This window comes from Rana temporaria, chromosome 3 (genome assembly GCF_905171775.1).
Source record: "Rana temporaria chromosome 3, aRanTem1.1, whole genome shotgun sequence".
In the NCBI taxonomy this organism is placed as follows: Eukaryota; Metazoa; Chordata; class Amphibia; order Anura; family Ranidae; genus Rana; species Rana temporaria.
Window position 1 is genome coordinate 362,034,645 of NC_053491.1, and position 27,744 is coordinate 362,062,388.

At 45.0% G+C, this 27,744-nt stretch overlaps 1 protein-coding gene across 4 annotated transcripts in view; it reads left to right on the plus strand.

Moving 5' to 3' along the window:
- CACNA1C (calcium voltage-gated channel subunit alpha1 C) overlaps positions 1 to 27,744 on the plus strand; it is a 535,824-nt gene that overhangs the window by 110,950 nt on the left and 397,130 nt on the right. For all 4 annotated transcript variants that reach the window (XM_040345319.1, XM_040345321.1, XM_040345318.1 and 1 more), the window contains exon 2: positions 26,702 to 27,017. In XM_040345319.1, coding sequence (XP_040201253.1) covers positions 26,702 to 27,017 — 316 coding nt within the window. The remainder of the gene's footprint in view (positions 1 to 26,701; positions 27,018 to 27,744) is intronic.

The following is a 27,744-nucleotide window of genomic DNA, read 5'->3' on the forward strand; positions in this document are numbered from 1 at the left end:
TGGGCAGGACAACACACACCGCCGGCTCCCACTGTGCTGCCTGGTGATCTGTCAGCCTTCAGCCTGAGCCCGATAGACTGGCTTGGCGGTGTACCACAACATGCGTGCGGGTATGCCTAATGATCTACTACACTTGCTGCAGCGGCATTATTACACTCTGTGTGCCACTGACTGCAGTGCTGCTTGTTGCTGGTGCCATGTGCAGCTGCAGAGCAGGGACACCATGCATTTAATTGAGGTTTGTACACCCCTGACCCCCCTTATCTACGCCCCTGGCTTCCATAACACCTCAACAGTGCCACAGGATGATCGCCTCCATGCCACGTCACATTGATGCAGTTATTCATGCAAAAGGAACCCTGACCAAGTATTGCGTGTATACTATACTGTACATGGACATACTTTTCAGTAAGCCAACATTTCTGTATTAAAATGTTTTTTTATTGCTCTTATGTAATATTCAGATTTTCTGAGATCCTGAATGTTGGGTTTTCACTAGCTGTAATCCATAATCATCAAAATTAAAAGAAAGAAATGCTTGAAATAAATCAAGCTGTGTGTAACGCATCTACAGTATATAAAATATATGAGTTTCACTTTTTTAATTAAATTGCTGAAATTAATGAACTTTTTGATGATATTCTAATTTTTGGAGATGCACCTGTAGATGCTGGCCACATGGCCACGCTGGCATGGCTCCCCCCTCTTTCTTCATATTGACTCCAAAAGAGCGACAGAGAAACCAGATTATACCTACTCTACTGTTTTTTTTGTTTTGTTTTTTTTTTGTCTTTCTTTTATTGTTTATTATGATGTAGCTTTTTTAGCAAAATAATGTATAAGGTTTAAAACTGGAGCTAGCAGGGTGGGACTTTGAATGAGTCACGCAGTCAATAAAAATAATTGATAATGGGCATTTAATGCATACCAAATGGGAATAATACAAAAACTTGATTAATGTCACAGTATAAATCTGTATCCATACATAAAGAGCATAAATAATACATATCCATAGGGAAGGGCCATGGGTATACACCTCATGGCTTCCCGTAATTTGGAATAGAGAACGAGATACATCAACAGTTCATTGGTACAAAGTACATAATTGTAAAAAATTAAAAACACATGATCGATTTAAACATGGCGAATACAAAAGCTTGATGCATTTCATGGAGTTAATGTCCATTCTTCAGGAGCAAACATGTGTATATCTGTAATAAAGGGAAAATAGGAGATATAAGGAATACCTAGAGAACTGTCCCAATGAAATAGACCAAAAGGGAAAGGGGAAAAAAACATACACTGTATCCCCTGAAAATAATATACTCACAAATCACTGTGCATAGAGGGTGCAAGGCAACAGGATGGAGACCCCCTTTAGGAAAGGGGGCATCTTTTCCGGGAGCTGTGGTAGTGAGAACTGCATGCACTGCCCATGCAAGGCGACGCCAAAGGGACACATAACCCCCAACAGGACATTCTCCAGAGTATGACAAAAGATATGTGATTGTCTTGAGGGGCTGCCAAATGATAAATAAATAATTGTAATTGATATGCAACACACAACCATATCGGTTAAATTAACAGAAATAAAGCTATATATATATATATATATATATATATATATATATATATATATATATATATATATATATATATATATATATATATATATATATATATATATATACATATATAGATCCCCAAACAAGGGGATAAGGAATAAAAAAAAATTAATCAATTTCCAAATGGTGTTGACAGTTCACCTATTCAAGATTGTAATATAGGGGCGCACATGGCACAAACCCCCAAACGTCACGCTGATCGTGTGGGAAGGGAGGAAATGCACCAACAGCCGAGCGTTCGCGCCGCCAGACGCTTTATGCAAACCCCCTCACACTTCACAGGTGGAGGATGCACCCGGCGTGGCAGCGCTAGTAGGAGCAACACACACGCCAACCGCAATGTATAAGGTTTGCTTGCTAAAATATATCTCTGTTTTTGCCACAATACCCATTCCACCTTGATGCATGTTTATTGTATGCTGATACACTGTACAAGTTTTGTAATTTAATGTAAAAAAACTTTCAATAAAAATTATTGAAAAAGAAAATGGTACAGGAAAATACCGCTTTTAAAGCGATTGTACACTAATCTGATTGTTAGTACACAGCTTTCAAGACCTGATCACAATAATTAATACAAAATGATCCATTGGGACAAGCACAAAAATGTTTCTCATACGATACCAGATCGGTTTTCGTTTAATCAGTACAATTGTCGTCCGAAAATACAATACAATCTCTTCTGAATTTGTATTCTGTCGTAAAAGGATTTTGGTAACTTTAGTAACCTCTTTTTTTTTTTTTTTATATGAGACTAGCATGCAAAAAAAAAACAAAAACAGATGATCATTTGTCCGATAATCTCATTGTGTGTACCAGGCATTAATCTCCTCTCCTAAAATCGTGTGCCCTAAATTAAACTGGAAAAGTTTTCTTGGCAGTGCTAATATAATCTAATGATGACAAACTCGCAGCTGTCTGTGATTGTAGCTGGCCTCCTGGATGACTAGTGAATGTGCAGCTAACTTTCATTCCACTCAGTGATCTTGCAAGAGTGGTTTATGTCTGTTGGCTAAAATACATCAAATAATAACCAAATATGATTGTTAAGTTTTGATAAAAAGACTTATTAGAAGATGATCTTTAGACATTGTTTTTGGGTATTGGTCATTTATAACTAGGATCAACTCTGAAAATCTTGTATCGCAATCTGTGTCCATCTCTATGCACTTGCGCCTACAATTGCCTTGCCTGCAGCAAAAGGGTTATTGTGACATGGGTGGAACTCTTCCTTGTTTCATATTTCATCTACGGTGCGTCCTGAATTTGTAATCATAAGCAACATCATTTTTATGTTCTATAGACATTAAGACGGATCTCTGCTTTCCTCCTTGTCATTCTTAGAGATTGTGTGGGCTTTCAGACAGGCGAGATTCAATCGAGCAATATTCATGTGGGCTACATCGGCGGCGGGGTGGGGGAGCTAACAGCTTGTGCCTGTCACTTCAATATAATGTCTCTTACATAATGTCTTGAGGTCTCTGCTCTTTCTTCGCAATGTGGGCCCAATGCAAACTGGGACTTTCTGATGTGCTAATCTTATTTTATTTTTTTCATAGCTTAGTCCTTTTGTGGACATCCTTAAAGATACTAGTGAAAATTTGGTATAAGCATATGTGCCTAGGTTTGGTTTGCGAACAGTTATTTAAACCTTGCTTAAAGCGGAGTTCCACCCAAAAGTGGAACTTCTTCTTTTTTGTCTCCCCCATTCCGGTGCCACATTTGGGGGGGCGCATAACCTGTCCCCACTTACGGGAGTCTGGGCCGCAGCGAATTATGTCACATCGCGGCTTCCTCCGCCTTTCCCCGTCGCCGGGCCAGTAGGAGAGCGCAGCAGTGCGTGAATGCTGGGTTCCCTTACCCACAATGGCGGTGGCAGCACCTGACAGCTTATAGAAACTTCAGCTGCGGTGCCGACATCGCTGGCCTGCAAGTGGCCAGGAAAGGTGTGGGAAAGAGCATGTGCCCTCCCCATACCAGGCCAGGTCACATGCCTTTCAGCATTGCGGGGGGAGAGGCGTGCATTGAAAGAGGGCCGAAAAGCGTCCCAATTACCTTGTCCCTCTGTTGAGGGACATTGGTCTCTTTTCACCAAACTTGTGCTCATTCCTTCAGGAGGGGCAGACAACCAGGTAACCCCTTATTTTAAATGGAGTCCCCTCATATCCTTCCCCATGCTGAAACTGAATTTTTAGTTCTCCCTAACAGCTCCAATACACATTGACAATATGACTGCTGTATGCACCACCATTTTATATATAATGGTTGGGTTACTTTTTGCCAAAGCCCCGGAACTCAACTCAATAAAAGCCTATGTGTCCATGCACACATAGGCTTTTATCAGACTTTGAGAACAGCAGAGTTTAGAGGCAGTGAAATCTCGTGTCCTGAATGCAGAAGAATCATGTTCAGGACGGGGAGCTTTTGCGCATAAAAAATACCATACGCTCCTAATGGTCCCTCTGTATGTAGAAATGTAGCCACCCTCTCTTGCTCACTCCCACAATGGACTATAGAATATGGACTATGGAATTTGTAGTGTGCATAGGGCACTACACATGACCGTAACTAATGTAATGTAGACTGTTTTTTCTAAGCATAGAGGAGAGAGGGGGAAAAAGAGGAGGCTTTGGGAGCTCACAGTGGACATTACAAGGAGGCAGAAAAACACAGTAAGAAACATATCTTGAAGAACAGGTCACAGGGCCAATAAAGTGTTTGTAAAGGCGCATTAAGATAAAAAAACTTCTGTCTGCAGAAGCCCCCCCCCCTACCTCAGCCCCCCTAATACTTACCTGAGCCTATCTCAAAACAGCGATGTTGCACGAGAGACTCGGCTTGCTGGGACTCTGCCTCCTGATTGGCTAAGACAGCAATGGAGCGCCATTGGCTCCCGCAGCTGTCAATCAGTCAGTGAGGCAATGAGTGTAAGTAAAGAAAACGCTTTCTTTTTTGAGGCTGAGCCAGAGATCATGTTCCCTTTTTGTCCTATTCTATCAAGATGGCATCCCCTTACCCTCATTGGTTTGGCTTACTGATGTTTTTCAGCTTCTGGATCTCTGGCAGGGTTATGAGTGGAGACGAGTTGTTCCTAACTATCAGCAGGACAGTTACAGGATGATATCAGGTTCCCCACCTATTAACAGGGTGGTATTCATGGCACACAGCAAACTGAGTACCAGCTTTCCCAGTCATCGGTGGTACAATGTGAGACTGTACTCCCAGCTATCAGCTGAATGGTCCTAGGATGAGTTTGGATTCTCCAGCAAACAGCAGGGTGGTATTCATGGCATGCATGTGTTAAGGTGCATATCTGAGAGCATTCCTAAGCCATCAGCAGGACTATGTTTGACCAATTGCTGAGCTTACAGCAGGTTGGCCAATATGCCCAACATGTGCATTGATCGCCCAGAGGAAGAGGTCTAAGATATGTAAGTATGTGTGGCTTGAGGTCAACACAAGGCACTTGACCAGACACCATGTGGGCTGTAAAGGGGTAATTCCCTTTTTGTCAAAAGAAAAAACGAAATAAAAACATATTGAGAAGACTATCCTCTCTGGGTGTACATTGCAACATTTTCTCAAAGTTTGGTGCAGTTTCCTACCTTCTCTTTTTCTGTCCTGAACAGGTAACTGTTTGTTTCATCATGTCCTGCTTTCTGTATAGCAGGGTTTAGTTCCTTAGCCATCTGGTGGAATTCCATAGCTCCCAAATGTCCATGAGTTCGAGTGACTGTCCCTGATTTGGAACAAAGTCCCTCTGCCCTATTTCCTCTACATGTGGCTCTTATTTTGGTCTGATATATATATAGTTGTATGTAAAATGCACTTTTTATCTTTCAAAAATTGTTTTACAATGCTAAACATTTCATTTCACCCAAATTATAAATTGCTGCATTTGTAAATTTCAAAAGCCAGTATAAAGAAATAGTAGTCGTAAAAAGAAGCACTTGCGGGTTTAACAAATTTTTATTTATTTTTTATAATTCTCTTTCAAGGGGACATAACGGGGTTTGTCCTGTGCCTACATGTTTTTGCTAATAGGTGTTCCCTCATTCCCATGTCAAAAAGTTGGAAAGTTAGAATTACAGTGCTAAAATGTCAGTATTCCTTTAGCAGTGGTTAACCCCTTAGGGTTTTTCCTTTGTTGTCCAACCTAGGAAACTTCAGCAGATGAATGTGGAAGATCCTTTTTAAAGCTAATCTCCAACTTAATTTTCACTAAAACTGAATGGAATGATCTTTTCCAGCATAGCTCTGTACCATGTTGCTCTGTTGTCTGCAGATCCCCTGATATTCTGAGTTTAGTTGTTGCTTTTGACATGTGACACTCTGTATATCCTGCTGATAGATTTTGTTACTTCCACAGCCCCTTCCTGCACACTCCCCTTTGCAAATGATGTAAATTTCTCATAGCTCTAATGGTGGGTGGGATTGAATACATCCTAATTAGCATTCAATCCCGCACAGTTAAACCTAAGAAAGAGTCCAAACCTCCCAAGTCCACCTCACAGATCACAGCATTATTCAAGAGGGAAATCTCTTTATACACAGCCTGTTCTAAAAGCTAGTTGTGCTGCTGCTTGGTAGGATTGAATGGATCACAGAAGTAATATATTCCGACCAGGGAACAGGGAGAGTCCCACTCCTCTGATCCCGCCCTCCCAGAGCCCTGCTCCTTGAGAAGTTATTAATTTACATATGAAAGAAACGCCTTCATAATAACTAGGGTTGTCCCGATACCACTTTTTTAGGACCGAGTACAAGTACCGATACTTTTTTTCATGTAGTCGCCGATACCGAATACCGATACTTTTTTTAAATGTCATGTGACAGTTTTCAAACCACAATACAGACTAAGGATATTTTCTTTAGAATTATGAAGAACTCTAACTCAAGACATTATAAAAGAATAAAAATTAGTAAAAATGAATAAAAATGTTTTATTTGCTTGTCACGCAGTAGTAAAAAACTCAAAGAATTTTCATAGAACATGTTGATAAATACAAAAAAAGTATTCTATTTAGGTATCGGGAGCATTTGCGCGAGTACGAGTACTCCCGCAAATACTCGGTATCGGTCCCGATACCGATACTAGTATCGGTATCTGGACAACCCTAATAATAACCTCTCATAGCTCTTCCTCTGTAGTCTTGCAGTAAGCCATTATTCTTTGTCATGCTGCAAGACATGAATGACACAGGAGGAAGTATGGCACATTTACACCTTTCACTACCGACATGAAGGCCCAAAAACCCCCACAGTAACCCTAGGACCTACCCACATCAAATTCCAGAACTGGTACACGTAACTCCCATAACCTACCCTGAAAGGATCATGACCTGCAGTATCAGGACTGGAAAAGGAAGGAAATTCAGCCAGGAGGAGGAGTGACATGAGACATGTGCAGAGCGGAACAATTTGTTTCGGATAGATTTGCCTCGTTTTAGTTTAGTTTTGCTGATTTTTTTAGGAATTCCTTTAGTTTTGTTAGTTTAATTTTGTTTTATTTATTCATTTTCTAATTGGTTGAAAAATGAGTGACTAATTCAAATTCTGTGTGAAGAAAAGCTGTTTGTTAAGAAGCAGGCCGGAAGCACCCACTGAGAGCTGAAATATAAAATTCAAAAAAAAAAAAAAAGCGTGGGCCCCCGCCCCCAATCCATACCAGTAGCCAATTTTTATTTTTTTAAATGACATTGTCCCACCCCCTAAAATCCATACTAGACCCTTACCCAAGCTTGCAGGCCAGGAAAGGGGGGGGCATGTTGATAGGGACAAGGGCCTTTTCCCCACAACAAAAAAAAACTCCAGCCTTGTCGAACACTCCCGCTGCTGACATTTTAGAATAGCTAAGGGGCAGAGTCACCAAATGACATCAGCTGGTTACCCCACACATTCTGACATCATCGACCCAGAATTCCACTGTTGGTGATTCCACAAGGGGACGGAACATCATTGGGTGACTCTGCCCCTTAGCTATTTAAGCAATGGTAAACGGTGAAGCAGGAAGTTAACCGGAGTGTTTCGACAAGGTCGGAGGTTTTTTTTTTGGGTGCGGTGGGTGGCGTGATTGATGATGGATCTACACCAGGGGACATTTTTATTTTTGAATAAATTAATTGGTAAAAACCTGTGTTGCATCTTTATTTGCTTTTTACACTTTTGGTGAATGGGTAGGAGTATTATGTACCCCGTACTCGTTCACATGGGGGTGGGGATCTAAGGGCCCACTTGTTTCCAGATTCCAATAAGCCCTCTGCCTGCAGAACCCTTCAACTATCGCCCAGGTTTGTGGGGAAGAGGCACTTGTCCCTAGTGTCTGGTATTGATTTTGGGGGGGGACCCCACGCCGTTTTTTTCTGAATTTTCTACTGCATTTGTTTGTTTACCATTCAGCTCTCAGTGGGGAAACCCGCTGACAGCTGATGAGTCATCAGTTGTTAAGGACGCAGCGTCCTTCTCAGCCCGCTCCTTAACAACCAGCTGTTCTTCACACAGAATTATAATATTTTTAACAACATGGAGTTCTCCTTTAGACTTTCGCAGTATCGCTTTTTGGCAATGATTTGTTTGACATGACAGGTCCTGGTCACAGTCTAACCACTTTATGCTGTGACTTCTGTGTTGGTTCCTGTGCCTTCCTTTCTGGTACTTCCCTTTGGGTTGTCAGTCCTTCTGTGGACCTCTTAAAGCTGTACACTCCCTACCTTCTTGTATTTCTTACTGCCAGTTTTCTGCCAAATTGCTGTTTTGAACCATATTCATCCTTATAGTCTGCCAGTGCCAAGACAGTAAGGGGCATTTTTTCAGGTAAGTTTTTTTCAGGTGTATTGGAAGCTGATAAATAGGCTCTTGTCATTAAGCATCTCCAGATCTGCATGTATCATGCACATCCTAAACTGGGCCTGTGTTGCTTGTGCCTTGGCAGGCAAAACCCTGTATAAATTCCGGCTTTATTCAAGCAACCAGGAAAAAATATGACAACAACCAACAGGTTGTCACAAGTAGCCAAGACAATATAAGGGCTTATGTACACCACAGCATCTAAACTGGAGTTTAGGAGCTTTTAGCGTTTTTTTATGCCAAAGCTCCTAAACTCGACCCCATAAAAGCCTATGGAGTTAATTTACTAAAATTGGAGAGTGCAATATCTGTGCAGCTCTGCATAGAAACCAATTAGCTTCCAAGATTTTTTGTCAAAGCCTAATTGAACAAGCTGAAGTTAGAAGCTGATTGGTTTCTATGCAGAGCTGCACCACATTTTGCACTCTACAGTTTTCGTAAATCAACCCCACAGTGTCCATGTACACATAGGGGCAGATTCATCAAAGAGATACGACGGCGGATCTCCTGATCCGCCGTCGTACCTCTGAGTCCAGCCGGTCGGATCTATGAGGCTGATTCATAGAATCAGATTCCGCATAGATCTCCCTTAGATCCGACTGGTGTAAGTGACTTACACCAGTCGAATCTTAGGCTGCAATCTACCGCCGGCCACTAGGTGTCGTCGCTTTTTTTTACGCGTCGGATATGCAAATGAGGAGAACCGCCGATTCAAGTCCGTACGCCCGCCCGTCGCTTTTTTTTAATGTCGTTTGCGTTCGGCTTTTTCCGGCGGATAGCTACCCCTGCTATATGAGGGGTAGCTAATGTTAAGTATGGCCGTCGTTCCCGTGCCGAGATTCAAATTTTTACGTCGTTTGCGTAAGTCGATCGGGAATACGGATGGCCGCAATTTACGTAGCCGCCGCAAACAATGACGTCCTAGCGACGTCATTTGGAGCATGCGCACTGGGAAATTTCGCCGGCGGCGCATGCGCAGTTAAATCGGCGCGGGAACGCGCCTGATTTAAATTGTACACTCCCCCTAGCCGCGGAATTTGCATTCCGCCGGGGGAGTTACGATCCGACGGTGCAATTTTCGAGGTAAGTGCTTTGTGAATACTGCACTAGCCTCGCTAAATTGCACCGGCGGATCGTAAAACACGTAGATCGAGCGGATCTAAAGATCCGCTGATCTACATGAATCTGGCCCAGAAGCTTTTTTAAAGATTTTAATAGCTGCTGTAGTTAGGGGAGGTTCACCCTCCCTCTTCTGAACGCAGAAGAATGGCATTCAAAACAGGAACGTTTTGACCGCTGGCCGTAAAACATGGAAAATAATTGCGCTGTGATTTTGCCGCATTTTGCTTGTCTCCTGGCGGTCAACCTAGTCTATATGTACATGAAGCCTCCCTGTGCAAGGATCCTCTGCTCTGGCAATGTCCAGCTTTTTCCTTCCAGATTCAGTCAACTGGTCTCAGATCCTTCTTAGGCCAATTAACCCTCTTCAAACAATTCTTTGGGTGAAGTTGAGAATGATGTATATGCAGGTTTCCTCTGTATCTCCCTTTTGTGAGGATGCCTAAAATGAAAGATCCTGCAGAGGTACCTGCAGTGCAAGTATTTTTAACACTGCCAGCAGAATGTGTTGCAGTTTTTCCTATGATATCTAAGCTAGAAGCTTATTATAAGAGTGGTGCAAATTGAAAAGGACAGAGCAGCAGAGTGGCTTAGTGGTCAGTTCAACCCCATCAAGGACACTTCTACCTGCACTGCAGGATGTCAAATCAGCACTTTTAAGGTTTCCGGCATAATGAGTCACCTATTTGGTTGACGTGGCCTTCATGAGATTAGCCAGATGCATGGAGTTGCCATGGAGGATACTGTGTCCTTCAGGTCTATACTCAATCATGGTTATTAGATGTGTCCTTGGGGGTAGCGTGTCCTCTGGTGGTAACTTTATGTGTTGATCTTGACCTTTAAAAGATATATTACCTGGGAATTGTGGTCCGTGAGCCTGTCTTAACTCGTGCTTCTCTTCAAATGCAAAATATAAAACTGCCCTCTTCAGGGGCAAGCTTCAATTGATAGAAAAGAACTGAGATTGCATTAGTCTGACCTCCAGAGTAGATGTCTGTCCAGTGAAAGAAGACTGCAGTTCACAAGTCAGTGCCTAATTAACACTGAAGAGGTTTGCTCCTGCAGTCCCAGTTTGGAGTCCAGGAACAAGTGGAAAAAGAGATGAGTCCTCATCCAGGATGTCAGAAAGGAGCTCCACTTTCAGGAAGACAGGATTCCTATTGGTTGTTTTTCAGATTGTGCTGACAATGAGCCAGGAAGTTAGCCAGGATCAGGGCCTTTAGGAACCTCTGGCAGCCAGATGGGTCACTGTCAGCCCAGTTTTAAGTAAAGGCTGACTCCATGAAGGCAGTTTTTTTTCCCTCAGGCAGGAAGTTTGCCAGGATCTGGGCCATAGGCTACGAGGCATATTTGGTGGCCTGCAGCTCCAGGTGAGATCTCCTTTAGTCCAGCTGGAGTAAGGACTGAGCCATAAAGGGCTATAACCTCAGCCAGGATCGGGGCCCTAGGCTCCAAGGAACCCTATGGCGGCCTGCAGCTCCAAATGGGATCACTTTCAGTCAGGGGCGGACAGACCATTGGGGCTCTCGGGCACTGCCCAAGGGCCCCATGCCACTAGGGGGCCCCATCAGGGTTGCCAGGCTCAATAAAACCAGGGACAGTATGTAAAAATCTGTGTTTTTTTTACATCTGTCCCTGATATGTCTGAAACCGACATGCTTTTGATGTAAAAATCCAGAGATTTTAACGGCCCTGCCTCTGCACTGCCTCCTGGCATGGTGGCCATCTGTAAGCCCGGGGGCCCCATAGTCTTCTATTGCCTGGGGGCCCCATGAGTTGTCAGTCTGCCCCTGCTTTCAGTCCAGTTTTGAATAAAGGTTTAGTCGTGAAGGCAGCCTTTCTAAAGGCTTTTTCTTCAGCCAGGAAGTTTACCAAGATCTGGATGTAGGCTATGAGGGACCCTTATTTGGCATTCTGCATAGTCCAGATAGTGTTTATACCCTTACCGGGATGCAATCTGAAGTGGCTTTGGAATCCTATGAGAACTAAAAGTATTATTCTCCTCATATGCTAGGCCACTATAAATAACTGGCTCCACGCCCTGGATATTGGGATACTCCAAGCTTGCTCACAAGCTGCAGCTTTGTTTAGAGATTTAGGTCATCTCTTTGAAACTCTCTCTAGCAGAACCAGAGGGAAGGTGATATCATCCAGAATCATCGCTGGATGGATTGTGCCAGCTAGCCGACTGGCTTATAGGGCTTAAAGCGGAGTTCTATGGGGTAGGAACAAGGGCGTAGCTACCTGAACGTATGCTGCCATGCAGTTCATCAGGAGAGGAAATTATGGTATTTAATAAGAACTTTGGGCCAGATTCACGTAGAATCGCGGCGGTGTAACGTATCGTATATACGTTACACCGCCGCAAGTTTTCATCGCAAGTGCCTGATTCACCAAGCACTTGGTGAAAGCCTGCGTAATTCAAAGGGGCGTGTGCCATTTAAATTAGGCCCGCTCCCGCGCCGGACCTACTGCGCATGCTCCGTTTTGAAATTCCCGCCGTGCTTTGCGCGAAGTGACGTCAGTTTTTTCGAACGGCGACGTGCGTAGCGTACTTTCGGATTCCCGGACGTCTTACGCAAGAAAAAAAAAAAATTGAAATTCGACGCAGGAACGACGGCCATACTTTAACATGGGCTGTGTAAAGTTAGGGCAGGTAAAACGACGACTAACTTTGCGACGGGAAACTAGACTAGCAACGACGTAACGAACGCGAAAAACCGTTGTGGATCGCCGTAAAACCTCATTTGCATACCCGACGCTGGAATACGACGCGAACTCCACCCAGCGGCGGCCGAGGTACTGCATCCTAAGATCCGACGGTGTAAGACAATTACACTTGTCGGATCTAAGGGCTATCTATGCGGAACTGATTCTATGAATCAGTCGCATAGATACTCTGAGAGATACGACAGCGTTTCAGAGAAATGCCATCGTATCTCTTCTGTGAATCTGGCCCATTGTTTTTGGAATAGGACAAGGTTAAAGCCCTATCCCTGCTGGGTAGATTTCCCTTCGCTTCCTGTCTTTTAAGCATATAAATGACGCAATAAGAGGAAACAGAATTCATTTGTCAGATGTGACCTGAAACAGTTGTCCTAATTGGAGGATTTTCCCTTTTTGAGCAAATCCAAAAGCTCTGAAGTGTCACTAGAGCATAAGGACACCTCAGAGCTTTTGGGTTTCCCATCATTTTCTCTCCCAGTGACAATGGTGACCAGGGCAAATAAAAAGAGCAACTCTCCCCAGCGGACACACAGACAGCATTAAATGCCCGACATATGTTTACCATCCCTCGCGCTCGCACTATCCAGAAAAAAAAAACCTACTGACTACCAAACTGGGTTATTTTTGTATTTTGTTATTATTATTGATCTTTTGTTTTTGCAACTTTCTAAGTTACAGTGTTTAAAAGAGAAGTATAGGAATTTTTTTTCCAGTTTCTTACTTACCTTGATGAGAATGCAGCATCTGTCCGATGCTGCATCTGTCCCCCGACAGCTCTGCACTCATTTTTTTATGGCATTTTTATTAATATATTTTTTTTACTAGTAATGGCGGCGATCAGCGTTTTTTTTTCGTGACTGCGACATTATGGCGGACACATCGGACACTTTTGACACATTGTTGGGACCATTGTAATTTTCACAGTGAAAAGTGCAATAAAAATGCACTGATTACTGTAAAAATAGCAGTGAAGGGGTTAACCACTACGGGGCCCTAAGGGAGTGATTCTTACTGTAGGGGGGCGTGGCTGTAGGTGTGACATCACTGATTGTCATTCCCTATAACAGGGAACAGACGATTAGTGACACTGCCACACAGAAGAACGGGGAAGGTGTGTTTACACACATCTCTCCCCTTTTTTCAGCTCCTGTGACCAGAGCGCGGGACACGGCTGGGCTCTTAAAGGCGACGTACAGGTACGTGCCTGTGCCCAGCCGTGCCATTCTGCCGACGTATATCGGCGTTAGGCGGTCCTTAACCACTTAAGGACCGCCTCCTGCAGATATACGTCGGCAGAAAGGTACGGCTGGGCACAAGCACGTACCTGTACGTCCTCTTTAAGTGCCCAGCCATGGGTCGTGGGCGCGCGCCCGCGACCCGGTCTGAAGCTCCGTGACCGCAAGACCGCGGACCCGATCGCCGCCAGAGTCCCGCGATTGGTCCCCGGAGCTTCACAGTGGCAGCTTCATTGATCATGTGTTCCCTAATATAGGGAAACATGATCAATGATGTCACACGTCTAGCCCCGCCCCCCTACAGTTAGAAAAACATATGAGGTCACACATAGCCCCTACAGCACCCCCTAGTGGTTAACTCCCAAACTGCAATTGTCATTTTCACAGTAAACAATGCATTTTTATAGCTTTTTTTTGCTGTGAAAATGACAATGGTCCCAAAAATGTGTCAAAATTGTCCGATGTGTCCGCCATAATGTCGCAGTCACGGAAAAAAAAAATCGCTGATCGCTGCCATTAGTAGTAAAAAAAATAATCCTATTTTGTAAACGCTATAAATTTTGTGCAAACCAATCGATAAACACTTATTGCGATTTTTTTTACCAAAAATAGGTAGAAGAATACGTATCGGCCTAAACTGAGAAAAACGTTTTTTTATATCTTTTGGGGGGATATTTATTATAGCAAAAAAGTTAAAAATATTGATTTTTTTTCAAAATTTTCGCTCTACTTTTGTTTATAGCGCAAAAAATAAAAACCGCAGGGTTGATCAAATACCACCAAAAGAAAGCTCTATTTGTGGGAAAAAAAGGACGCCAATTTTGTTTGGGAGCCACATTGCACGACCGCGCAATTGTCAGTTAAAGTGACGCAGTGCCGAATCGCAAAAAGTGCCTAGGTCCTTTACCTGCATAAAGGTCCGGGTCTTAAGTGGTTAAGTGGTTAATGTAATATATTTTCAGTTTATCAGTCCTTAGATGTGGTGGCTGTATTCAATTTCTTTTTTCAGGCTAAGAAATTTTTTAGCAAGTACATAAAATACCTGTCCATCCTGCCAGAAACGTTGTGTCCTTGTCACTTCTGTGAGTTGAACTGAATTTTAAAACAATGGCCCAGATTCAGTAAGAATCTGCGCCTTTCTTACGCAGGCACAGGGCAGCGTTTTTGCCCTGCGCCCGCGCAAATTTTCTGCGCTGCCCGCAATTCACGGAGCAGACGCTCCGTAAATTGCGGGGGCGCTGTGTTAACTTGCCCGGCGTACGGGCGCCTAATGTAAATGATCCCGCCGGGGGCGGGAATCATTTAAATTAGGCGCGCTCCCGCACCGAGCGTAGAGCGCATGCTCCGTCGGGATACTTTCCCGACGTTCATTGCGTGAATGGCGTCCAGCACCATTCACGATCCACTTACGCAAACAACGTAAAATTTGAACGTCGCGACGCGGGAACGTGGCCATCCTATAGCATTGGCTATACACAGATCACAATGGGAGCGCCCCCTAGCGGTTTTCGCTAGAATGCAGCCTAAAATATGCGTGGCATAAGAGCCTTATGCCGCGCAGATTTTAGGCTGCAGTCGGCGTAGCGATGTTCCTGAATCAGGAGCATTCGCTACGCCGGAGCAAGTAAGCAATTGCGCCGTGTAACCTATGGTTACACGGGCGCAATTGCTTCTTGAATCTGGCCCAATGTTCTCAGCCTTCCCTTCCCAGCAGAGTTCCCAGGTGTGCAGACCCAGGAACTTGGCACATGAATGGTGGTAACACCTCATAATGGGAACAGCAGGGGTGCAGACCTGAGACCTAGCTGAGATGGTGGAAACCCTTCATAATATTCACAGCAGGTGTGCAGACCCAGGAAATGAGCACTGGGATGGTGGGTGCCCCTCTACCCAAAGATCTTACCCATAAAGTTCCCAAGAGATATGAAACGGTCAGGGGATTTAACTATCCATCATCTACTAAACACTGAAATATTAGTTTGTGGTAAGATAACCAAGGTAGGACACACAGCACGGATATTGATATTTTAGAACCTGGTTGGTGATTTGAGCCCCAGAGAGCTGACGATTGGCCACAAGGAAAGAAGCAATATTTAGTGGAGTGCACACAACGTGTTGCTCCAGGTCTATATTTACTCTCTATTATTACATTTCTTTATGAAAGCGGAAGAGTGAGCACCTTGCATGGCAAAGCAAAGTTCAAAGTCTGCATCCCAACGTCATTGTCCCAGCCATTTGTTTTTAGCAGCAGAAAATCAATGTCGGAGGAGATTAATTGCTTTGTGTAAGCAGAGGCTTATAAACCATATAATTCACATACTTGTCATTGCTCACACCAAATATTACAATATGTAAATAGCGCAGTGCTTCATATTCATATACAAGCAACGCTGAAGGAGAGCTCCAATATAGGGCACTAAAAAAAGAATTACAATTTTAAAGAATAATAGTGGACCTGTAAGTAACTTGACAAGTCAGCCTGCATACATTCCTGGCATTTCACAATATACAGCAATAGTATCATATTTTCAGAAAAGCGCTGCCTTTTATAATTAATTCAGTGACTTTGCTTAGGCAGAGATGATGTCACCAGTCTGCAATACTGTAAGGCAGGTCATGGATGATGCGATTCTTTTTTTCTGCAACCATGGGTTGCAGGAACAAAACGTGCTTAATTCCCCCATTAACACAGTTAGGCCCGGATTCACATACATTGGCGCATATATATGCCGGCGTAGCGTATCGAATATACGCTACGCCGACGCAGCACAGAGAGGCAAGCACAGTATTCAGGAAGCCAGTGCTCCCACTCGCTCTCAAATCTACGCTGGGTTTCCTCGGCGTAAGCCAGCGTAGGTGGAAGTGGGCGTGAGCCATGCTAATGAGGCGTGACCCCATGCAAATGATGGGCCAAGCGCCATAGAAGTACTTAAAACGAACGGCGCATCCGCCGTCCCTTGGCCGCATCCCAGTGCGCATGCTCAGGATCACGTCGAAACAACTGCCTAAGATACGCCAAATCACTGCCTACGACGTGAACGTAACCTACGCCTAGTCATATTCACGCACAACGTAAACGACAAAAGATACGACGGCTTGTGTTCCCTGGTCCATACCTTTGCATGAGTTGCGCCTCCTATATGGGAAATAACTTTACGCCGGACGTACACCTTACGCAAACCGCGCATATTATGCGTCGGGCGCAACTATGTTCGTGAATCGGCATATCTCTCTCATTTGCATATGTGCATAGAAAATCAATAGGAGCGGGAAATGCGCCCAGCATAAATATGCGCCCACGATACGACGGCGTAGGCAAGTTACGTTGGTCGTAGGAAGCCTATTTTCAGGCGTATCTAGTTTTGTGGGCACGGCGCACAGATACGACGCACAGCACTTATCCCGAGATACGTCGGCGTAAGTGCTTTGTGAATCCAGGCCATTGTGTTGATGGGGTAATCCCTCCCACAAAGCTATTGTGTTTTCCTGGTGGAGGGGTGCAAGGAGCCTGCCGGGAGAACACAGTGATAGTTGCTAGCGGCTATAGCTACTGGCAATAATCACATGTAAAAATCCAGCATGCTTGTTGATCCCAAGTTGATCAATGTTTAAATCCCTGCTGAATTGGCCAAGATTTGAACAATCTATGGCCGGAATATATCAAGTCACAAAGTGAGAGGCTACAGCAGGGGGCTAATCTAGGTCAGACATTTGTGGACTCATTTAACCACTTCCAGACCGCCGCATGTATATGTACGTCAGCAGAATGGCACGTACAGGCACATTGGCGTACCTGTACGTCCCTGCCTAGACGTGGGTCGGGGGTCCGATCGGGACCCCCGCTACATGCGGCGGTCGGATTCCCACGGGGAGCAATCCGGGACGACGGCGCGGCTATTCGTTTCTAGCCGCCCCGTCGCAATCGCTCCCTGGAGCTGAAGAACGGGGAGAGCCGTATGTAAACACGGCTTCCCCGTGCTTCACTGTGGCGGCTGCATCGATCGAGTGATCCCTTTTATAGGGAGACTCGATCGATGACGTCAGTCCTACAGCCACACCCCCCTACAGTTGTAAACACACACTAGGTGAACCCTAACTCCTACAGCGCTCCCTAAAGCGCCCCTAAAGCACGGACATACGGTCCGGCTTCATCCGATCCCCCCATAGGGGAGAGCGGAGAAAAGACAGGTCGGTCCTTGCACAGTGTGCAGGGACCGCCCTGTCATCCGCCGGCTCAGCGGGGATCAACGGAGCGATCCCCGCTGAGCAAGCGGAGGTTCACGGGGCGGATCATTACTGATCCGCCCCGTGTGAAAGGGGCCTAACTGACCATAAAATCTATTTGTGTGCATAAGTGCTAGTATGTACAAATCAAATTTGGGGCCGGTGATTTTAGGTTTCCAATAAGCATGTCATATGGATGAGACAAGGGGCCACTGTTCAGTCAGTCTGTGTTTTGTTAGGTGACTGATTGTGTGTAGGTGGCACAAAATCCGTACAATGTCAGCAATTTTTGTTTAGAGTAGAGTAGGGCAGTATAGAACCCTTGCCAGGTTTTTATTGCTGTTTTGTGGCTTCTGCTGGGGATGCTCTCTTCACTTTCTACCCTTTGGGCACTTGTCACCGGACAGGCAATGAGAAAAGAACTCCCTAATTGGACACAAACAGCAATTTAAAACTTTTATGAATTATTTTTTTAAATTTCAAGTACTTATATAAAACTAATACATGTTGCAACTCTAACCCTAATGCCGCGTACACACGATCATTTTTCCGCATGAAAAAAAGGGGCTAGATTCAGGTAGGGGCGCGCAATCTAACGGCGGCGCAGCGTATCGTATTTACGCTACGCCGCCGCAACTTACAGGAACAAGTGCAGTATTCACAAAGCACTTGCTCCGTAAGTTGCGGCGGCGTAGCATAAATGGGGCCCGCGTAAGCGCGCGTAATTCAAATGTGTAAGGGGGGGGGGGGCGTGTTTTATGTTAATGTGTGTTGACCTGACGTGATTGACGTTTTGTACGAACGGCGCAGCCCCCCAATACTTACCTGAGCCCCATCTCTGTCCAGCAATGTCCACAAGTGTCTCAGGCCGTCCAAGACTCTCCCTCCTGATTGGCTAAGACACAGCAGCAGCACCATTAACTCCTGCTGCTGTCAATCAAAGTCTGAAGTCCGCTCTCTGCTGACGTCACTGAAATCAGTCCAGGCACCGCATCATCACGACAATACAGTCTGGTGCCTGGACTGATACCAGCCTCTCAGCAAGATGCTGAGAGCCTGAGACGGCAGCTACTCGCTTCTCCACAGCTCAGCGCTTCAGTGAGTGCAGGGGGGGGGGGGGGGGGCAGAGCAGAAAGCTGCTGGCTGACAGCCAGCAGCTCTCTGCTCTGGGTGCTGAGAGAACCAAGCCATCGGCAGTGTTCGATCGCTTGGTTCTCAGTGCAGAGGCAGCAGGATTGAATTGCTCCATGCTTGTCCTAGGTTAGTGAGATATTGCAGATAGCGACAGCCAGACAGATAGTATTTTCAGAAATACAAAAAACATCCTACATGTGTCCCAGATTTCTTGTAGCAGCCGGTGCACCTCGGCCTTGTGGTTCTTTATCACCTCTGATTCCGTCACCCTTCTCCAGCAGTACAAGGCCTGACGACAAGACCTGGACTGCGTCTCAGCGCACAGGAATAAATAATTGCGCTTTTTTCCAATGCTTACATGTTTTGCATTCCTGTCAGTATCCTCAATATGGGGGTTATTTTTAGCCACCGTACCAAAGGAGAAAAACAAGAAGGAAGCCTGCCCAACGCCTGCTGATGTGCGTCCGCTCAGAATACAAAGCAGCCTCACTTTTACCTTCTTAGGAGTGACAGCGAGCTGCGTGCTGGAGCGGGATCAAACGGGACGCAGTGACAGAGTGGCGGCAGGCTAATGTCCTGCTTAGTGGTTCAGCGATGCATTGCCTGTCCACTTGACAGTGGCGGGAAGACAAAAAGCAGGCCTGCGATGAGGGAGACACAAAATGCTGGGATCTTAGAAGATGCCCTGCAGGTCTCTGCTGTGTTAAAAAAAGAAACACAAGAGTAGACCCAGTCAGATCACAATTGAATCAGAACTTCCATTCAGTCTTGCACAGTTGTACAGGCTCCTCTCCTGTACTGAAATGTCATACTTCGATTCCACTGCACACTGTGAGCTTCTCATAATGTGCATTAGAAGCTGCAGAAAATCAGACAGAGCCCGTTTGATTTCCTGGCTGGAGAACGTCCAACATATTCTAGCTCTTTCCTTCCCAGCCTGACTGTCCCTTACTCACTTATTAATGTGTCAATGACATTGTAAAATAAAAGCTTTCTGCTTTCATTAACCACTTGCCGACCGCCGCACGACCGTTGTGATCGTGCCCGCGGGACCTGCGAACTCGATGTCCGCCGGTGTCCCGCGATCGTGTCACGGAGCTGAAGAACGGGGAGATGTCAGTGTAAACACAACTTCTCCCCATTCCTAGTGACAGGTCACTGATCGTCTGCTCCCTCTCATCTGGAGTAGCGATCAGTGAAGTGTCACTCATAGCCACGCCCCCTAACAGTTACAATCACTCCCTAGGACACTCTTAACCCCTTCCTAACCCCCTAGGGGTTAACCCCTTCACTGCCAGTCACATTTACACAGTAACCAGTGCACTTTTATAGCACTGATCGCTGTATAAATGTAAATGGTCCCAAAATAGCACCAAAAGTCTCCGATTTGTCCACCATAACACCATAATGTCACAGTCACGATAAAAATCGCTGATCACCGACATTACTAGTAAAATATATATATATATTAATAAAAATGCCATAAAACTATCCCCTATTTTGTAGAAGCTATAACGTTTGCACAAACCAATAAATAAATGCTTATTGTGATTTTTTTACCAAAAAAAAATATTTTTATTTTTTGGGGATATTTATTATAGCAAAATCTATAAAATATTGTTTTTTTTCAAAATATTGTTTTTTTTTGTTTATAGCCCAAAAAATAAAAAACGCAGAGGTGATCAAATACCACCAAAATAAAGCTCTATTTGTGGGGAAAAAAAGGAACGTCAATTTTTTTTGAGCCACGTCGCACGACCGTGCAATTGTCAGTTCAAGTGCCGAATCGCAAAAAACTGCTCTGGTCTATGACCAGCCAAATGGTTCGGGGCTGAAAGGTTAATTAAATGTCTGTTCCTTCAATCATGGAGGCTCAGCATCACATGTAGGTCTAAAATAAGGTTTGTCCCTATGGGTTAACTGCTCATTTTTTCAAGGGGTGGTCAGAAAGCCTTATACTCACCCGATCCTCAGTTGCAGTGGAAAACGGTGCTTCCCCCACAATTCATGTCCAAAGCAGGTCTACGGGTGCAATGACGTCAAGAATAGTCCCCTGCACAAGACTGCCCGGGGCGGAGGCTGATCAGAGCATTAGATAAGTATATCCCTGTTCTCCGATCTCCTAGACAAAAACAAGCAGTTAACCCATGCAATGCAGACGCAGCCCCACTGCATGGGAACAAAAGAATAATTAGCTGCAGTTCAGCTTTAGACACCCTAAAGTCACAAATTTAGGTTTGGACGGAGCGATCCCCCACTGAGCCAGTGGATTCTGGTAAGCAGAGGCGCCCATGTGAAAAGTGCCTAAGGTGGCATGAGTCACTGCATCACTGGATCTCCTATCAACCCCCTCCTTGCTGCACTGTTCTTTCCTAGTGAGCCGCTGCCCATCACAGCATCAAGCCTGGTACACACGGGCCAAGTGCTGGGGCAACATCAATAAAAAATGGCTGACATTCGGCCCATGTGTATGGCAACCAGTTGACAGAAGCAGTTTTTTTTTTTGTTTTTTTTTTTAATAAAGCTTTGTTAAAAAAAACTGGCTTCTAACTTTTTTAGCTGGCTCCTAGATTCCAAACAAATTTGTCAAGCCCTTAAATATATATATTACTACTGTGCCATTCCTGAATGATATGAAATGGCCATAATCTACCTGATAAACCAGAGTTTTTGTGTTTGCCTGTTTTATTTCACAAATTGACGCACTTTAGTAATGCTGAGGTGATTTAAAGTATAACTGAAGGCCAAATGTTCTTAGTTTTAGATGTGGAAAGGGATTTAACACCTGTTTTATTGCTGTCTGTGACTCTGTACTTGTCCTAGTCACCTAAAGCAGGGTTTGACAGATTTGCTTGGAATCTAGGAGGCAGCTAAAAAAGTTAGGAGCCAGAAAACGCACCCCGTCCCGGCAAGCTTGCGCGCAGAAGCGAACACATACGTGAGTAGCGCCCGCATATGTAAACGGTATTCAAACCACACGTGTGATATTGCTGTGATCGTTAGAGCGAGAGCAATAATTCTAGCTCTATACCTCCTCTGTAACTCAAAACATGCAACCTGTAGATTTTTTTAAACGTCGCCTATGGAGATTTTAAAGGGTAAAAGTTTGTTGGCATTCCACGAGCGGACGCAATTTTGAAGCGTGACATGTTGGGTATCAATTTACTCGGCGTAACATTATCTTTCACAATATAAAAAAAATGGGGATAACTTTACTGTTGTCTTATTTTTTAATTAAAAAAAGTGTATTTTTTCCCCAAGTGTGCTTGTAAGACCGCTGCGCAAATACGGCGTGACAGAAAGTATTGCAACGATCGGCATTTTATTCTCTAGGGTGTTAGAATAAAAAATATATATAATGTTTGGGGGTTCTAATTAGAGGGAAGGAGATGGCAGTGAAAGATTACACATTAGAACGGCTGTTTAACTTGTAATGCCAACGGCCACCACCAGATGGCGCCAGCTCACAGAAGGAAGAGCTTGGGACTTCACAAGGCCTCTTCACAAGGCCTCTCCCGCTGCGATCGCGCAGTGGGAGAGGTGGGGGGCGCATGGAGACACAGGATCCTGTCCCTCCGTGTGCCCCCACCTCCCCCGCCACGCATTCGCGGCGGGCCCGCAGCGGCCGGCAATCATTGTAGGCCGCAAAGCCGCGAGCGCCAGGTCACAATTTCTTGTCGCAATTGCGACCTGGCGCCCGGATTTTGTCGACCCCTGACCTAAAGTGAAAGTAAATCGCACATTTTTATTGCTCACTAAAACAGAAAAAGAGGGGAAATCTTTCAATGAGAATACTAGTGCTTGTGATTTCCTCTCACTTCCTGTTGTGGTTATAGAAGAGGAAGTAAAGGGAAATCTCTGCAATGGGACACAGCATAAAAAGAAAGAAAGATCTGACAGGGGTTATAACCCTCTCTTAGTCTATCCTAAAAAAAAAAGTTTTGCTTTGAATTTTAAATCCTTCTAGCATCCCAGCTAGTGTGTGCCCCCCTCCCCCCTTCATATCACATTGCTCCCTATCGTTGCTCCTGTCCCCCACAGTAATTATGTATCATTTCATAATTTCATCACCAGTAGGTACACTGCTATAAACCATCCTGTACTGTCATCACGGCCGGTGACTTGTCCCTAATGTTCCCCTAACGGGGAAGTTCCTTCAATGACTGCGCAGGCGCAAACTTGCCGACGGAAATCTCCGAACCTCGCCCGGCATCCAGGCTCATTCTTTAACATCCCTGTGGATTGGAGGATGTTAAAAAAAGAGCCAGGAGGCCGAGCGAGCAGACCAAGCGAAGCAAGGATGTGAGGCCGACTGGCCACTTACCTCGAAATCCACGTCACCCTGGATGCCGGCCGAGGTTCGGAGATTTCCGTCAGCAAGTTTGCGCCTGCGCAGTCCTTGAAGGAACTTTCCCGTTAGCCGGAACCATCTCGGCACATCAGATTGCGCCTGCACTGGAACTTCCACGATAGCTGCAACCAGCTCGGCAGATCACCGGCTCAGTGTTGTCATGGTGATGCATCCGTGAGAATTCTGAGCTGTCAGTTATTTTTTTGGGACTGTTTGTAAAAAAAGGAAAAAAAATGATAATTTTGGATTGGAAAAACCTGACAGCGATTGGAACGTTGTGCTAAAATGACAGTATCCCAGGGGTGCTTGTCTGTCCTCGTATTAAACTTGTCCTTGATGTGCTGTCAGTTACTATCATTATAGCCTTGTAAACATGTTTTTACTATCGCCTCCATAATTAGAGCGTGCGTTTCATCAGCTCGGTTACAGAACAACAGCAGAAAACAATGTGCCTGACAGCTCAGCCCCTGAACACCAGCTGACCTCAAGAGTTGTCTTTGACAGTCTATCCTGCCCAAGGCAACCAATGAGATCCTCCCTATCCTTGCCCTAGTACTACACAGTATACATTTTAGCTATGATTAGATTGCCCAGTTTATAGCTATCTCACATACAGCTGTCTCACCATCAACAGGGGGGGGGGGGGGGGGGGGGGGGTGCAGTGAAATCAGAGTAAGCAATTTCTGTAGAGGAGAGGAGCCTGTGCAGGACTGAAGGCTGGAGTTCAGCTTTTTAAAGTTTTGGATGGAGTGTTGGAGGGTTAGAACCCCGGTACGGTTTTCTTACATCACTAAACGAAAAAAAACTTTTTTTATATTGTAATCTATAAAGATGAACAGAGTTTATTGTTTACGTCATTAAATAAGATCTTACCAATAAGGCGCCTTTCACAGACCTAAACGGACACTCCATACAGGTCTATGGAGCAACGGATGTCAGCGGTGACATGTCTGCTGACATCCGACCCGCTAAAGTCTGACGGATGGAAACCCTATTTTACATCCGTCTGGTGGATCGGATCGGATAAAAATGGACTCTGCGATTATAGAGGAGAGCAGCGCCACTGACACAAGGCACTATTTCTCCCACTGACACCAACAATGGAGCACTATTCCTCCCACTGACACCAACAATGGAGCACTATTCCTCCCACTGACACCAACAATGGAGCACTATTCCTCCCACTGACACCAACAATGGGACACTATTCCTCCCACTGACACCAACAATGGAGCACTATTCCTCCCACTGACACCAACAATGGAGCACTATTCCTCCCACTGACACCAACAATGGGACACTATTCCTCCCACTGACACCAACAATGGAGCACTATTCCTCCCACTGACACCAACAATGGAGCACTATTCCTCCCACTGACACCAACAATGGAGCACTATTCCTCCCACTGACACCAACAATGGGACACTATTCCTCCCACTGACACCAACAATGGAGCACTATTCCTCCCACTGACACCAACAATGGAGCACTATTCCTCCCACTGACGCCAACAATGGAGCACTATTCCTCCCACTGACACCAACAATGGGACACTATTCCTCCCACTGACACCAACAATGGAGCACTATTCCTCCCACTGACACCAACAATGGAGCACTATTCCTCCCACTGACACCAACAATGGGACACTATTCCTCCCACTGACACCAACAATGGAGCACTATTCCTCCCACTGACACCAACAATGGAGCACTATTCCTCCCACTGACACCAACAATGGAGCACTATTCCTCCCACTGACACCAACAATGGAGCACTATTCCTCCCACTGACACCAACAATGGAGCACTATTCCTCCCACTGACGCCAACAATGGGACACTATTGCTTCCACTGAAAACAAAGATGGGGGAAGATGTTTAGGCTACTTTCACACTGGCAGTGCTGGCCAGTTTTTGAAGGGCCTAAGCGATATTTTAGCGGCGCTATTGCGCTGTTTTCGGTCGATACCGGGCCAGTTTTTACCACAAAAAAAGGGTAAAAACTCCAGTTTTGCAGACCTTTCAAAGTGCTTTTCAGGCGATTTGGACGTGCTGACCATTCATTGCAATGGCCGGGCATTTTGGGAGCACTGAATACACCGCTTCCAACCCGCCTTAAAGATGCTGCTTGCGGGACTTTTCGTAACGTCCCGCAAGCGTACCGCCCCAGTGTAAAAAGACACACTGCAATGAATGAGAGGTGATTTTCAGGCGCTTTGCAGAGGCTATTTCTAGCGCTAAAGCGCCTAAAAAACCGCCCCAGTGTGAAAGGGGTCTTACTCCCAGGACATTTTCTACTCACACAGGCCACAGTCTGGCCCCCAAAGTCTGAAGAACAGTAAACTGGCCCTTTGTTTGGAGACCCATAGTCTATAGGTACACTATAGGCAAGACATGAAAAATAATCCTTTACCTTATCACATTACTTGCCCAAGAATCAAGACTAACTTTGTAAAGAAAGTCATTTTTTTGAGGGGGGAATAAAATACAGATATACAGTAAAACCTTGGTTTGAGAGTAACTTGGTTTGAGAGCGTTTTGCACTTTTTTTTTTGACTTGATATACAAGCGATTGTCTTGATATAAGAGTAGCGTCATGTCACAACTGAGTATAAAAGAGAAGAGAGGAGCCTCTAAGTGTAGCAATATGGTTACATTTAATGAAATTACAACATTTAGAAGCTCACATGGTTGATGAATAAAATGGGCACATCTAAGTATGCAGGGATCCAGGGTAAAGCTGTCCATATAGACCGTTCTCCTTACCGCCATTGATGTCGTCCCTTCCATGAGCGGTTCAAGCCTCGCTTTCAGATCGCTCTACTGCAGGGTAGTCTTCCCGGTCACAATTGCAGACTGATATCGGTGAGAGCCAACGGTCTATGTGGATCGCTTTACCCCGGATCCCTGCATACTTAGATGTGCCTGTTTTAATCATCAACCATGTGAGTTGCTAAATGTTGTACCTTCATTAAATGTAACCATATTGCCACACTTAGCGGCGCCTCTCTTCTCTTTTATACTTTGTAGCTCCTGCTGGATTTTGCTTTTAATCCCCTTGGGGAGGCCGCCATTTGTGGATGGACATTTTATTGTTACACATCGCTATAATCTTTTTATATGAACTATAAACTGAAAGACTTATGAATAAATGGTTGTGGAACGAATCATTGGAGTTTCCATTATTTCTTATGGGAAAATCCACTTTGATATACAAGTGCTTTGGATTACAAGCGTACTTCCGGAACGAATTATGCTCGCAATCCAAGGTTTTACTATATATTTTTGTGGAATCAGCCTTGTCCAGCCGATGAGTAATCAGTAGAAGGACGTCACAGGAACATTCTGTTATTTCCTACAGCCATGAATAATATATAGTAATAATAATTTGGTATAATCTGTAATGTAACCTTCTTGTCTTCTGTTCCCTTTCCAGGCTCTAACTACACAAACCCTCTTCCGGCATTGGGCACCATGAACTCCACCCCTGGCCTTGCCACGGAGCATATCCCCACCCCAGGTGCTGCCCTCTCCTGGCAAGCTGCCATCGATGCCGCCCGACAGGCCAAGTTAATGGGCAGTGCCGCCAATGCCACCATATCCACGGTCAGTTCTACGCAGAGGAAAAGGCAGCAGTACAGCAAGCAAAAAAAACAGGGAGCCACAACAGCGACACGGCCCCCGCGGGCGCTACTCTGCCTCACCCTGAAAAACCCCATCCGCAGAGCCTGCATCAGCATCGTAGAATGGAAGTATCCTTTGTATGTTCGTTCATGTGTCAACCTGTTCATTTATTTGCTGCCAGGGATATAGCAAACCGGTGTATTTCAAGTCATCAATTATGCTGCAGTTTCTGAGGAAAACATTGCACTCTTAAAGCTAGATTCACAAAGAGTTAAGCCGGCGTATCAGTAAATACGCCGTCGTAACTTTGAATCTAAGCCGTCGTACATTTAAGTGTATTCTCAAATTGAGTTACACTTAAATGTAGCTAAGATACGACTGCCTGCGCCGTCGTATCTTAGCTGTCTAGGGGCGTGAACGCTAATTTACGCCTAGAATGCGTGAATCAGCGAGATACGCCTATTCACGAACGTACGCTTGCCCGTCGCAGTAAAGATGCGCCGTTTACGTAAGGCGTTTTCAGGCGTAAAGTTAGTCGAACAAATAGCTGGCCTAGCCAATGTTAAGTATGGACGTCGTTCCCGCGTCGAATTTTGAAAATTTGACGTCGTTTGCGTAAGTCGTCCTTGAATGGGGCTGGACATAATTTACGTCCACGTCGAAACCAATACGTCCTTGCGGCGTACTTTGGAGCAATGCACACTGGGATACGTCCACGGACAGCGCATGCGCCGTTCGTTAAAAACGTCAATCGCGTCGGGTCATGGTTTATTTACATAAAACACGCCCACCTCTTCACAATTTGAATTAGACGCGCTATCTAAAATTAAAAGAAAGAAACTGCCTTTAGTTCTA